Genomic DNA, 14279 nt, shown 5'->3' on the forward strand with positions numbered 1-14279 from the left:
AAAAAAAAAAAAAAGGAACCATGAGAAAAACTAAAATGAGCCAATGTATGTAGCAACTGGAACAATGGAAGTGTAATTATCATGGCCTTCTCTGAGATGGGAATTGAGAGTGTGGAATTCTCCAAAGGCTTTTTCAAAACAACAAAAGTTAATAGGAACAGCAAAGACCTTCAGAAATAATACAACAAATTGGGACTACTCAGGCAACTCAAAAATGACCAGGCACCAGGGTGTAGAGCAGTACTGCAGAGCCTAAATAAAACGTGCAAAATGTACAAGGATTCATCAGGACAAAAAATGGTCTCAGGTTCTGACACTGAAGCTGAAGGAAAAAGGAGTACACTGGATAGTTATCCTGGGTGCGGGTAAAATACAGAATTAAAAGGCAGATTAGAATATAGAAAGAGATGTCAACTCGGGAATACCTGTCAGAGTACAGACAGCTTAAATCTTTGGTATATATAAATACACCCTTTGATGGTGAAAACATTATCTGGGAGAAAGAAGGATTCTGGTTTCACATATAGGAAGTAGGAAGTCCCAGGGCAGCTGCCGCAGTGGCCGACAACATATAGGGGGTTAGAGTGCACATTAGACATTAGTAGCAGAGGTCAATTTGGGACTCTCCAGAAGAGAAGAGAGCTTAGGCCTTGAGAATGAATTAAACTTTTAATATGAGAATCAAGCAGAAGATTCAAAAAACAGCACCTAGAAGCTAGGGAAGCAGAAAGTGGTAAGTATATACTCGTACAGGTGCCTTGAGAGATGAGGTAGATTGTCAGGGAGGGGTATCAGCCCTGTCAAAAGGGGCTGAAGTAGAGTGCAAAGCAAGCTGTATGGATAAAGAGAGGAATTTCATGGCAAGTGAGGTAGAGAACAGGAAGTAAGCCTGCTGCAGAAGACGACACGGAGAAGACAGGAGCATGCTGGGAAGAATGGAACTAGGTAAGAAATCAAGACAGATTGCAATCCAATCTAGAAAATTTAAAAAAGGGAGGCATCATTCTTTAATAGCAGGAAAAGAAGATCAGCCCCAACAAAGAACAGAAATGCAGAAAGGTGTTAGGCTTCTGAGTCACCAACTGTGGTAAGAAAAGTTCTCTAAACATTTCAAAAGTGTCAACCTTTCATTGACCAACTAGAAATTTAGTGTCATCTCTCCCCATTTTCTTGGTTTTCACTTACTCACCTGAAAAGGTTGGATTATGGGCTGCTCTCTCTGCTATCCATGGTGGTCCTCCTTGCTCCAACTGGAAGAGTGAATCTGGTTTGGTAGCTTGATATCCTGTGAAAGGGATATTACTGAACACTTGGCACCAAGTATTTATGCTGGGGGAATCTATCAAAATGAGAAAGTTGTGTTTCAGGGCCCATATCATTTGTACTCGGTAGGGTAAAAACCTTTTACTTGGAAAGAAAGAGCATATATTCTAGGATCAAACATAAGAATAAAAAAGTCTATCACCCACAATGCTTTAGTCCAAACCATGAAATATTTCAGGAACCCTGCAGATTTCAGTGAATGAGAAAGACAAGGCAACCGATTGTGATGCTGTCCTTACCTAATGACACTAGGTTGTTGTAGTTCTCCAACATTACGTCCCTGTAGAGGTCCTTCTGAGACGAATCCAATAACTGCCACTCCTCCCAGGTGAAGCCCACAGCCACATCCTCGAATGATAACGATCCCTGTAATAACAAATTCCAATGCAATCTAAGGTGGAATAAACTATGTGGAAAAAAGGAACAGGAGCATGTTCTGATCATTTTTCCCATGAGAAATTCTGCACACTGTGACTATTTCACATACCATACGGCCATGTATCTTAGTCCATTCATGTTGTTATAAGGAAATACCACAGCTGGGTAGCTTATAAAAACAGAAATTTCTTTCTCACAGTTGAGGAAGCTGGGAAGTCTAAGATCAAGATGCCAGAATGGTTGTATTCTGGTGACAGCCCACTTCCTGGTTTATAGTGGGCACCTTCTTGCTATGACCTCACATGGTGGAAGGGTGAGGGATTTGTGTGGGGTATCTTTTATAAGAACACTAATCCTATTCATGCAGCCTTCAATCTAATGACCTATGCACTTCCTACAGGCCCCACCTCCTAATACCATCATCTTTGGGGGTTAAGATTTAAACATACGAATTTTGTGGGTACACAAACTTTCAGGCCATAGCACCATGTAATTCTCCTAATTAGTTCTCCCTCACCTAAAAGAATACTAGAATACTATTTGAATACACAAAACAATATGTAGTAAGAATGTTTATTATTTGTATATGACAGTGAAAAACTATCAATAATCTAAACATCCATCAAAACCAGACATTTACAGCATCTCCCTGCTATAAAATATTACGCAAACATTAAAATCAATGAGGCAGATGTAAACATACTTATATCAATAATCTTCAAGGCATTCTATTAAGTGAAAAGAATTAAACCCCCAACTTGTATATATATATATGATCCCAGACATGTAAAAAATATCTTTATATATTATATATGTAAAAATACACATATGTACACATATAAAAACGTATATCAATATAGATCTATTCAACCACGTCAATTATAGAAAGAAACTGGTTGGAGACGCAAACTATTAACATTTGTTACCCCCTGGGTAGAAGGTTGGGCAGGAAAAAGGTGAAAGGATATATTGTCTTTTGGGGCAAAACTTGTGTTTGCCTGAATCTCTTGCATGCAAATGTAGCCATGTATCATTTGAGTAATTAAAAATACATAGACCAGGGCCGGCTGAGTGGCGCGATGGTTAAGAACTCGCTTGGGATGCCAGAGGGCCCCGGTTCGGATCCCACATATGAGGGCCAGTGACACTGCCCTCTACAGCTAAGATGCTGAACAACAGCTCAACCTGGAGCTGGGCTGCCGTGAGTTGCTGGCGACGGCGTGGGCTGCAGTCCCTGTGGCAGTGGATTGCCATGGGCTACCGTGTGTGGCCAGCAGCCAGCGTGAGCGGCCAGCAGCCGCAGTGAGCGGCCGTCCAGAAGCCGGCGACTGATCTGCCTCGCCAGAGAAGAGCGCAATGATGGTGCCAACTTGGGCCAGTGAAGCAACATCCTCCACAACTAGATTGAAGAACAAAACGACAGCAACTTGTCTGTTCCCCTTTCCCCAATTCCCCAGCACTGTTCCCATCCTCCCAATTCCCCAATAAAAAATAAATAAATAAATAAATAAATACATAGACCAAAACAAGAATAATTGGCTCTGGCTTCATTAATAAACCTGGGCTTTAGAAGGTTTAAAGGGGACACTTTTGTCAATATCTGTACACCAAGCTATTCTCAAAGGACAGAACTTTCAGCTGGCTCCTGCCAAATCAGTAACAAAAATCTGGTTGAGAATTTTTCTTCATGGAGGACCACTCAAAGATCAAGCAGCCCATTCATTCTACTGGATAATCCAGGCTTTACCCCTGGCTAAAGTCGGATCACCAGAAGGCTCTGTCGTCAAGGCACACTGCTTTTGAAGAATTTTGCCCCATCAAATTCTGCTTTGCCATTAGCCCCTTAGCTTACTCCAAGGAACACAGTAAGAAAAAGCCAAAGGAAACATCCTATGCCTTTATTACACAACTGACATTGAGGACACTGTCTACATAAAATCTCTCCGTAGAGCCAGCAAAAGAAATTTCTAAAGATCTAAGAGCAATGAAATGTCTACTTCCCCTAAGAACTTGTTTGCTTTCTCCTCATAGGCATTGCAAATCATGTAGCTTTTCATGTTTATCTTATTATTACAGCTGCCAAGAACAGTAGACACATGTTCAAAGCTAAGGCAACCAACAGGGTCCTACACAATCACTTATCTATGTCCCAACATTAAGAACTTTGTGCGGGGCCGGCCGAGTGGCTCAGTTGGTTAAGAGCTTGCTCAAGAGTGTGAGAGCTCTGAGCAACAGGGTCGCCGGTTCAATTCCCACATGGGCCAGTGAGCTGCAAACAGGTAGCAGGATAGCTCAGCTGGTGAGAGCACGTGCTAACAACAAGGTTGCCTGTTCAAGATGGTGGACTACGTCCACCCTCAACTAAAGACTGATGAACTCAGCACCCTGAGCTGAACTGCTGCCCAGGTGGCTCAAGGGATAAAGCACACGCTCTTCACAAGGCTGCCGGTTCGACTCCTGCACGGGATGGTGGCTATGCCCACCCACAACTAACTGAACACAGCACCTTGAGCTGAGTGACACGACTGAACATGGAGCTGAAATTGCTGCGCCCTCCACAACTAAGATTGAAGGACAACAACTTGGCTGTTCCCCTTTCCCAATTCCCCAACACTGTTCCCCTCCCCTCCAAAAAAAGAACTTTGTATGAACCCTATGACCTATGTATCTCACACTTCCTCATTTGTCCTGATTTTAAGATTATATCTAAATTTTTGTTCCTACAGATCCTGATTTTTTCTCAACATAGACTGTCTCATTTTATCAGACATTAGAAACTTCCATAAATCCACTGGGAAAGAAAGGATAAAATAGGTAAAACAAACTTTACCTGGGCCTTGGTCATTTTCTCAAGTTCTGAAGAAACAATGGCAATTCTAGGCTGTGCTCTGTCCACTGTCTCTCTGGGCCTGCCAGGAAGCTGTGGTCAGATATCTCAGGTCAGGCTGCTGCCAGAAGTGATGATCTCCCAAGCCTGGAACCTCCTTCTTCTAGTACTAAAAATCTCTTGTTCCTATAGACTAGAACCTGTGGGTTCAAAAGCAAATTCAATCACAAGTGGACATGCACTCAGGACCACAGCTCTCTTCTGCCATGCGGACTCACTCTAACACAAGGCCCCAATATTTCACCTGTCTCTTTATACCTGGAAGCTTTTACAGCATAGGGCCAGTGCTCCATAGGAAGATATGGAATGGGCGAGAGGACTGCCTTGTTTTTGGTAAAGTTGGAATAGAGTGGATGTGAAGGAGGAGACGGGAAACAAAAACTAGCTCGTGGTCTTGTCCACAGCCAAATTCTCACATAGATCAACTTTAGGAAAGGTAATGTATAGAGTGGTGACTCTGGAAGCTGACTTAAAACCACGTGTGCCCACATGCTCCTAAACTTTTTGTATACTGTACTGGGGCAATAATTCCACTAGAAGACCAAGAATTAAACAAATTATAAGGGGTGTCTTATATAATCTTCAATACTAATCTGTAAGGTACTCATTATTATTTCCATCATTTAAAACACCAGTAAGCTAAGGCTTGGTCTGGTGAAGTGCTGCCCAGGTTAACATCCATCCTAAGCAGCAATGTGGGAATTTGAGTCCACATCTGCCTCTGTCCATTATGCCATTTCCCTCTTCCGAGTCTCACAATACAAACGTGCTCTCTTTCTCACACACTTTAAGAACATTCCTTCCCAGTGCAATGAGTGGCCATACCGTGGAGTGGCCATGCAATCCCATTTGCAAAAACAGAGCCCCCCTGGAATCAGCTCTCTTAATCGTCACTGTGCACACCAGCCAGCAACTTCCACACAGGCAGGAATGCAGAGGCAGCCTCATCACCCCTGCCTCAGAAGCAGCAGATCAGGCTTTAGTCTCCTCAAGAGCCAAGCTCTGGAGCCATATCAGAAACTCACACTCTGAGGACACCACTGTGAGGTCAACTTGAGTTCTGCTTTCACCCCATGAGGCAGCAAATTACTCTTAAAGACTCCCTCTCTGGCCCTCCAGTATCCTCACATCCAGAGAACTCATCTCCAACCTATTCTCTGTTTGGTAAACAAATTATCAATGTTTGCCCAATATTACTGAAGACCCAGAAAACCTAAGTAATTTAAATGGACAATAATAAAAAATAAGAGTTTAGTCAGTGGTTGAATCCGACATGAAAAGTAACACATAGGAGAAATGATAACATTCCTTTACCATAAATACTGTCAGTATTATATGGTAGAACATTACTGGGGGATATTCTCATATTATGTACTGAATATTTTCTAAATAAGCATCGCCTCTGACTCAATGTTCTGTATTTGGGAATTTAAGCAAAGGAAATAGTCACAAAGTAAGCAAAAACGTATGTAAGGTACTACTGCTTAGGTCCATTGATAGAGGATTAATTGAATAAATAATTATATCCATCTAATGGAATATGCAATTATTTTGTATGTTAACACATATTTACTGAAATTTTAAAAATCCATAATATACAACTCAATAAACAAAGGACATTTCTACTCATTACATATATATAATATGATCCTACATTTCTGTAAAAGTAAAACAGTATATCTGTGCATGTGTGTGTGAGTGTGTATAAACACACTCACAAAAGCAAATACAACAATGTTAATTGTTATGGGTGGTCCAACAGATTGGGAAAGTGAATTTTACATCTTTTTTTCAATAAGCACAGGATTTTTAAATTAAAATTATATGTTTAATTAAAAATTAAAAATAAATTTTTTAATTAAAAAACTATAAATTAAAAAAATTTTCACTTGAAATAAAATTAAAGACACTGCCAAGTCATTATAGATTGATACCCATACATGCTTTGGAAGGAATGAAGAGAGGAAGGGAACATGTCCTTTGTTGCATAGGATGTCCTACCTTCTGGACTGGGCTGATTACTTAATCACGGTATAGTTTAACTTGTTCTTCCTTACTGCCTCTACTTTTTATTTTTCCTACAAACTGGGTAGTTGAATTTAGAGATTTGATTTACTTCCATATTTACGTAGGCAAGAATCCTACATTAATGGTGCTGTACACTTCTTATTGCAAATTATTAAGAGGCATAAGGATAAAAGAAAAAATGGAAGAGGGACTATTATAGAATAAGAGAGGCCTAAGAGATATAACAAGCAAATGAAATGCATGAACATTATTTGGGTCATGATTCAAACAATCTAATGCTAAAAGACAACTTTGAGATGATCAGAAAAAAAAACTGAATATGGACTGGGTGTTGGATGAATAAAAAATGAATAAAAAATTATTAATTTTGATACATTTGGAAATTATACTGGTTATAAATTTTAAATGACCTTACATCTTACAGATGCATACTGGAACATTTATAAGTTTAAGGACATGAAGCTTTGAATTTGCTATGAAATTCTCCAGAAGAAAAACAAAAGTGGTGGAGGCATAGATGAACACAACTAGCCATGAGTTGATAATTGTTGAAACTGAGTGATGAGCACATATTATTATATTATTCTCTCTATACTCTGGATTTCCATGAAAAAAAAAGTTAAAAATAAAAAAAAAAACTATCAGGGCCTGATGAGTTCTACCTAAGCTTTACAGGACACATGATTCCAATATGCTGTCAACTCTCAGATCACAGAAAACAGGAAAAGTTTCTCTACTAATTACATAAAGCCAGCATTCCAAAATACTAATCAAGAGGTTAGAAAAAAGAGATACAGATAGATGCTTATTCATTGATTTCAGCCTTGCTTCTTTTCTAAGATATGCATTTAAGGCTATAAATTCCCTCCACTGATTGCTTTAGTTGAATTCAGTAAGGGTTGACATGCAGAATTATTATTAAAATGCAGTTCAACATATTTCCATTGTAATTTATTTTGTTTTGTTTTGTTTTTTTAAATATTTTTTTATTGGGGAATTGGGGGGATGGGAACAGCGCTGGGGAACTAGGGGAAGGGGAACAGACAAGTTGCTGTTGTCCTGCTCTTCAGTCTAGTTGTGGAGGACATCACCCCACCGGCCCAAGCTGGCACCATCATTGCGCTCTTCCCGGGCAAGGCAGACCAGTCGCCGGCCTCTGGACAGCCGCTCACTGCGGCTGCTGGCCGCTCACGCTGGCTGCTGGCCACACACGGTAGCCCATGGCAACCCATTGCCACAGGGGCTGCAGCCCACGCCGTCGCCAGCGACCCATGGCAGCCCAGCTCCAGGTCGAGCTGCTGTTCAGCATCCTAGCTGTGGAGGGCAGTGTCACCGGCCCCCATATGTGGGATCCGAACCGGGGCCCTCTGGTGTCCCAAGCCAGTTCTCAACCATCGCGCCACTCGGCCGGCCCTCCATTGTAATATTTTTTTGATTTCATGATTTTTAGATGTGTACAGTGTACTAGCCAAACAAATTGGGATTTTCTACTTATTTTGGTATTGTTTTATCATTTAATTCCACTTTAGTTAAAGAAGATAGTCTATATGATTTCAATCCTTTGAAATCTGTTTAGACTTGCTTTATGACCCACCACTTCGTATTGCAAATAAATATCAAGTCACTATGTTGTACACTTGAAACTAATATATTATAACTCAATTATGCTTCAATAAATAAATAATTTGAAAAATAATAAATGTTCTATGTGCATTTGAAAAAATTCTTGGGCGAAGTGTTTTATATTGATCAAGTTTGTTAATCATGTTATTTTAATCTTTCAGGGGTCAGCACTATGGCAGGCTAGTGATGTGTTTTTGTAAATATGTTTCATTGGAACATAGCCACACCCATTTGTTTATGTATTCTGTGGCTACTTTGAAATTACAAAGGCAGACAGAGTTCTGTAGATGCAGACAGACCATCTGGCCAGCAGAGCCCAAAATATTTACCTGTTAACACTTTACAGAGAAACTTTGCTGACCCCTGTTAATCTACAGCAGCGGATCTCAACCTGTGGGTCGTGACCCCTTTGGGGGTCGAATGACCCTTTCACAGGGGTTGCTGGGTACTCGTATGTGGGCGTATCTGCATGTGGGCCTGGAGACGGATAGAGGAGTGGTGTCTCGGTTCCTAAGACCATTGAAAATATGTGTTTTCCAATGGTCTTAGGCGACCCCTGTGAAAGGTTGAGAACTGCTGATCTATAGCCTTCGAGCCTTCCGTCTCCTTGTTCTGTCACTGAGAGAGGTATGTTCAGAATATCCCATTATGGGGCTGGCCGAGTGGCTCAGTTGGTTAAGAGCTTGCTCAAGAGTGCAAGCTCTGAGCAACAGGGTCACCGGTTTGATTCCCACATGGGCCAGTGAGCTGCGCCTGAGCTGCAAACAGGTGGCAGGATGGCTCAGCTTGTGACAGCACATGCTTCTAACAACAAGGTTGCCTGTTCGAGATGGTGGGCTACGCTGACCCGCAACTAAAGACTAAACTCGACACCTTGAGCAGAGCTGCCGCCCGGATGGCTGAGTGGGCACAGCGTGCGCTCTTAACAATGAGGCTGCTGGTTCAAATCCCGCATGGGATGGTGGCAAAGCCCACCCGCAACTAATTGAACATCAGCACCTTGAGCTGAGCGGTGCAACTGAACTTGGAGCTGAGCTTGCTGCACCCTCCACAACTAAGACTGAAGGACAACAACTTGGCTGTTCCCCTTCCCCAATTCCCCAACACTGTTCCTCTCCCTCTATTCCCCAATAAAGTCTTAAAAAAAAAAAAGGAATATCCCATTATGACTAGGCATTTGCCATTTCTCCTTGTGTCTAGAATAACCTATACTTCTGGAATTCTACTAAGTATCAATATATACCCAACAGAACGTTCATGCACCAAAATGCATGTGAAGAAATGTTCATACCAGCATTATTCATAACAGACATAAGTCAGTGGTAACCCAAATGTCTGTTAATAGCAAAATGGATAAATTGGGATATAATCATACAATGGAATACTACAAGCAATGAAAAGAAATGAACTACTTCTATATGCAATAACTTAGATGAATTTCACAACAAAATATTGAGCAAAAGAAGCCAGACACAAAAGAACATTACTGTATGATTCCGTTTATATAATGTTAGCAATCAGACAAATTTAATATGATATTTTAAGGATAATTACCTCTGGAGAGGAGGAAGGAGATTAGGATGAGGCGGGGACTTCTAGGGTGCTACAATATTCTACTTTTTATTTTTAGTGTTATATCTGAAAAAACTTTTAACTACAGATCAGTTTCACTTACAAATGTAGAAGCAAAACTTTTAAAATGTTTTATTATGAAAAATTTTGAGCAAAGAAAAAAAAAAGTATAATTAAACCCCATGTACAAAAAAGGAAGACCAGTATATTCAAACTCCACATATTCATCATGTGACTTAAATAATTATCAACAAAAACCTAATTTTGTTTTATCTACACTACCACTCACTCCCTCTTCACCAACGGATTATTTTGAAGCAAATCCAAGATATCTTTTCATTTCTAGATGCAAAAATATTAAATAAAATATTGGTAAATAGAATCCAGCCCAATATAAAAACAACAAATCATTATGGACAAGTATATAAGATATTGGGAATCTAGCAACATTAATCAAATAAAAATTTAAAGAAAGAGAAAAGTTATGAATGAGAATAATTTTAAAGTTAAAAAGCCTTTGAGGGGATCTAATGTACAGCATGGTGACCATAGTTAACAACACTGTATTATACTTGGAAGTTGCTAGAGAGTAGATCTTAAATGTTCTCAACACAAAAAAGAAATGGTAATTATGTGATGTGATACAGGTGTTAGCTAATGCTATGGTAGGAATCATTTTGCAATATAAGTATATCAAATCAACATGTTGTATACCTTAAAATTATGCAATATTAGATGTCATTTATATCACAAGAAATCTGGGGCGAGCCTTTGAGAAGGAGGAATAAAAACTTGATAAATTGCAGTTACCATTTATTCAGACTATACTACGTGCCAGCACTATACCCTGTACTTAAAGAATATTTGCGCATTTACTCTTCATAACAACTCTATGAAGTAGGAATTATGACAACTTTTTTTCACAAATGAGGAAGATTGACTCAGAGATTAACTTACCCACCAGAGGCAGAAGCAGGTTCTTCTTACTCCACAGTCCATACACTTCCCACTTGACCAAAATGATTTGCAGATGACAAAAATGCTCAACTAGAAAACATAAAGGAATCAACTTAGAAGCTATTAGTAATAACATGAGTAAAATGAGGTGCCAACATAAGTATATCTTTTTAGTTTTTGCTCTTGTGCATTACATTCAATTAGAAGAAACAAAAAAGAGGGAGTGGGGTCATGAAAAAAAGAAGACACCATTTACAATTACAACCAAAGTAAAAACTATCTAGGAATAAACATAACCAGATCTGTCCAAGACACATATGGAAAAACACCACAGCAGATCAAAGAAACAAGTTACTTGGGTTAAAGGAATCCATCACATGTGCGTGTCTTAAAGTGTTGCACCTATGACTAAGTCAGCTCTACCAAAATTCAAGCATCCACTTGATGAACTACAACTGCAACAGTTTAAAGAAAGAAAACTTCCCGAGTTTGTAATGTGGAAATGGTTATGATAGGATGTTAGATCAAAACGTATAAAATTATAGCAATGCGTACACACCTGGTCCGAATATTAAAACTGAAATATACTAACTTTTAACAAGAGTTCTTTTCGGGAGGAATATTTAGGAGGATGGGGATGCCATTACTTGGGTCGGAATGAACCTGAAAACAAAATTTCAATAGGGATATACACTAAACAGGGACGCAAGAGGACCAGAAATCCCATCTTTAAAATTAAGCATGCGATTAGCAATAAACACGGAATTCCCCAAACGCAGTCCCGACACGAACACGGCTCCCGCTTCCCACAACGGGACACCCCAAACGCTACTCTCCAACAAAGACATTCCAAGTGCTTCTCCCAACACAGAACCCCACTAACTGCCCCTCCACGGGGATCCCCCAACACTGACCACCACCCCCAGGGAGGATTTCCACTCGCTTCCCCCAAGACCGAGCCCTCTGCGTTCCAGAACAACAAAAAACCCCAACGCGCTCTCCCCGGCCTGGAGACACGCCCGGAGCCCGACATTGACCTGACCACTGACCTCCGTCTTCCCGCTAGAGACAAATCATGGAATCATTTCTCTAAACACTGCTTTACTGTCCACAGCTCCGCGGCCCCACGTCAACATCTGACAGGAGTCTCAGAAGCTGAAAGGATAGCGGCGGCCGACGAGGGTCAAAGCGCGTCGTTCCAGAGTCTCGGAATCTGGCTCCAGGTTGTCCCTTCTATGACGTAGAATTACCGCGCCCAGTTCGAGGCTATTCACCCGGAGCAGCCATCTTCCAACCTACTGCCGTAGAGCGGGCCTAATCTCCCTTTCCCGGCGTTTCGTGGGACGGCTCAAGACCGTGAGAAGCTACGGAAAACGACCTGAAGCCACTTGAATCCCTGCCCCCACCACACACACACACACACACACACACACACACACACACACACACACACACACACACACACACACACACACACACACACACACAGTGTGCAACATTCGCCAGGATTACTACACAAACTGCTTAGCTCCTTAGAAGCGCAAGCCTGCCCCAATCTCCCCTCAGCATGGGCAGAGATGGTCCCGGACATTAAGGCAGTTCGAGCCTAAGGCTAGAGAGAAGCTAAGTGGGCGCAGTCATCTTAGAGTAAGTTCCACGGGGAGGAAACCCGAGCAGACCCCGAACAATCGGTGGAGAACGGGCTATTATCCTGGGAATCCTGGCCGGAAGGGGCTTTGCGGAGGAAGCGACATTTGAGGCCAGTCTAGGGTTTAGAGACCCGCTGAAGGTGGGTGGCATTGATCAGAGAGAGGGTAATATGGGCAGGATTATGAAGTTCTTATGACTAGGTGGAGGAAAACTGGGAACACGGTTGATCAGGAGCTGGCAAGAGGGGCAGAGCCAACGGAGAAGCTTGGCTGTCCCGCCAAGGGGTGGGTGGATCCAAAGGCAAAGCAAGCTTTTTCTTCTGCAAAAATGGCAAATACCTTGAATCAAAAGCTCTGTGAAAGGGTCTGTTCAATATTGCAGCCCAAATTCCCAACGCAAAAAAACTCACTCTCCATAATTGTACAACCAGGCTGAGAGTACCTTCAAACTAAAGGGATTGATCATTCATTCACCCACCCAAAAGATGTTTACTATTCCTGCTGTATGTCAAACACTGTTCTGCTGCTGGGGATACAAAAGCTCTAAGTGCCGATAAAAATACCATTCTTTGTGGAGCTTTACATTCTACTGGAGATATCACATTAAATTGCTGGTTTGATATCTTTGTTCCAGCAAGAGTGGTCTAATTCCCACCTACAAAACTGGATGGCAGAGCACAGAACCAGAAACCGTTATTCTGAAGCCTTAAGATCTAATGGAAGTTGTTAGGTTTTGGATTTGCTTGGGACCAGTCACCCCTTTCAAAGACATATAGAAATGTTTATACTACGCTTAACTTTAAACAAATAGCCAGGTATTTCTCCAGCAAAATAAGTTTATTTGGGAGCAAAAAAGAATTACAATTTTGGACATGCAAGCTAGGGCAGAAGAATAGATAAGTCCAGAGACAAAGGAGAGTAATGGATAGAGGAAAGGGTGGAGGGGCAGTAAGAGGGGCTGTTGTAAATAAAGAGTTCAGTGGAGGAAGCTAGGAGTTCAAAGTGTAGTGGTTTCTCATTGGCTGAGTTGTAATAGTCTCTCATTGGTTGAGTGGTTGCCTGGAGAAGAGACAATCTTCCTGCTGGAGTGGTAGAGTAGAAAGGTCTTCTAGTCAGGGAATGGAAAGTATGTCTCTTCCACTTTGGGGTTAATGAGTGGCAGGGTGTGCGAGCTCCTCCTACAGGCCCTCCCAACTCCATTTAGTTGAGATTTCTTTTATTTCACACCCCTGTCCCCCTCATTGTATTTTGGAAGCATATAACTTCTCTGCTTTCACAGGTTCACAACTGAAAAAGAATTTTTCATGAAACATACCCAGTTACTCCAAAAAAAGGTAGAAAAAGAAAAGGGGAGCAAAGAACAGAAGGAATAAATAGCATATCTCATGTTATCAATTTTTTTTAAGTTGCAGAAAAGGAATTTATTAGAAGTAAAAATACATTTCAAAGAAACAGAAGCGGGCCTGAACAGTAGAGAATGGCTCAAGGGCCATTACTAGAAAAGAAAGTACACTCCAAAGAGTTTGGAGCAGGCCAAGCAAAGGAAGCTCAAAAGGCCTCATGTTATCATTTTAAACTTAACCACATTAATTCTCACATTAAATATAAATGATCTAAACACAAGAAAAAGACAGATTGTCAACTACACGGTACCTACAAGAAACTCATTTTAAATACTAAATCACAAATACGTTGGGCCGGCTGAGTGGTACATTGGTTAAGAGCTGACTTGGGACACCAGCTCTGAGCAGCAGGGCCCTGGTTTGGATCCCACGTGACGGCCAGTGACACTGCCCTCTACAGCTAAGATGGTGAACAACTGCTCGACCTGGAGCTGGGCTGCTGTGAGTCGCCGGCAAAGG

General features: G+C 41.3%; 2 protein-coding genes across 3 annotated transcripts in view; both read right to left on the reverse strand.

Moving 5' to 3' along the window:
• The window catches only part of LOC109377411 (zinc finger protein 605-like), an 84497-nt gene extending 83218 nt beyond the window's left edge, over positions 1 to 1279 (reverse strand). The window contains 1 exon segment of the mRNA XM_019633740.1: positions 1190 to 1279. The gene's annotated coding sequence lies outside the window, so the exon portion shown is untranslated.
• The window catches only part of LOC109377409 (zinc finger protein 577-like), a 17794-nt gene extending 6934 nt beyond the window's left edge, over positions 1 to 10860 (reverse strand). The window contains exons 1-4 of one of the 2 annotated variants that reach the window (XM_019633737.1): positions 10773 to 10860; positions 4532 to 4728; positions 1563 to 1689; positions 1190 to 1285 (exon numbers count right to left, since the gene is read on the reverse strand). In XM_019633737.1, coding sequence (XP_019489282.1) covers positions 1190 to 1285; positions 1563 to 1689; positions 4532 to 4546 — 238 coding nt within the window. In that variant the 5' untranslated portion in view covers positions 4547 to 4728; positions 10773 to 10860. Of the gene's footprint in view, positions 1 to 1189; positions 1286 to 1562; positions 1690 to 4531; positions 4729 to 10768 lie in introns of both variants that reach the window. The other variant, XM_019633738.1, reaches the window with a different exon arrangement.
• Positions 10861 to 14279: the final 3419 nt, after the last annotated feature.

The sequence above is a fragment of the Hipposideros armiger genome, unplaced genomic scaffold (genome assembly GCF_001890085.2).
Source record: "Hipposideros armiger isolate ML-2016 unplaced genomic scaffold, ASM189008v1 scaffold_1393, whole genome shotgun sequence".
Lineage (NCBI taxonomy): Eukaryota > Metazoa > Chordata > Mammalia > Chiroptera > Hipposideridae > Hipposideros > Hipposideros armiger.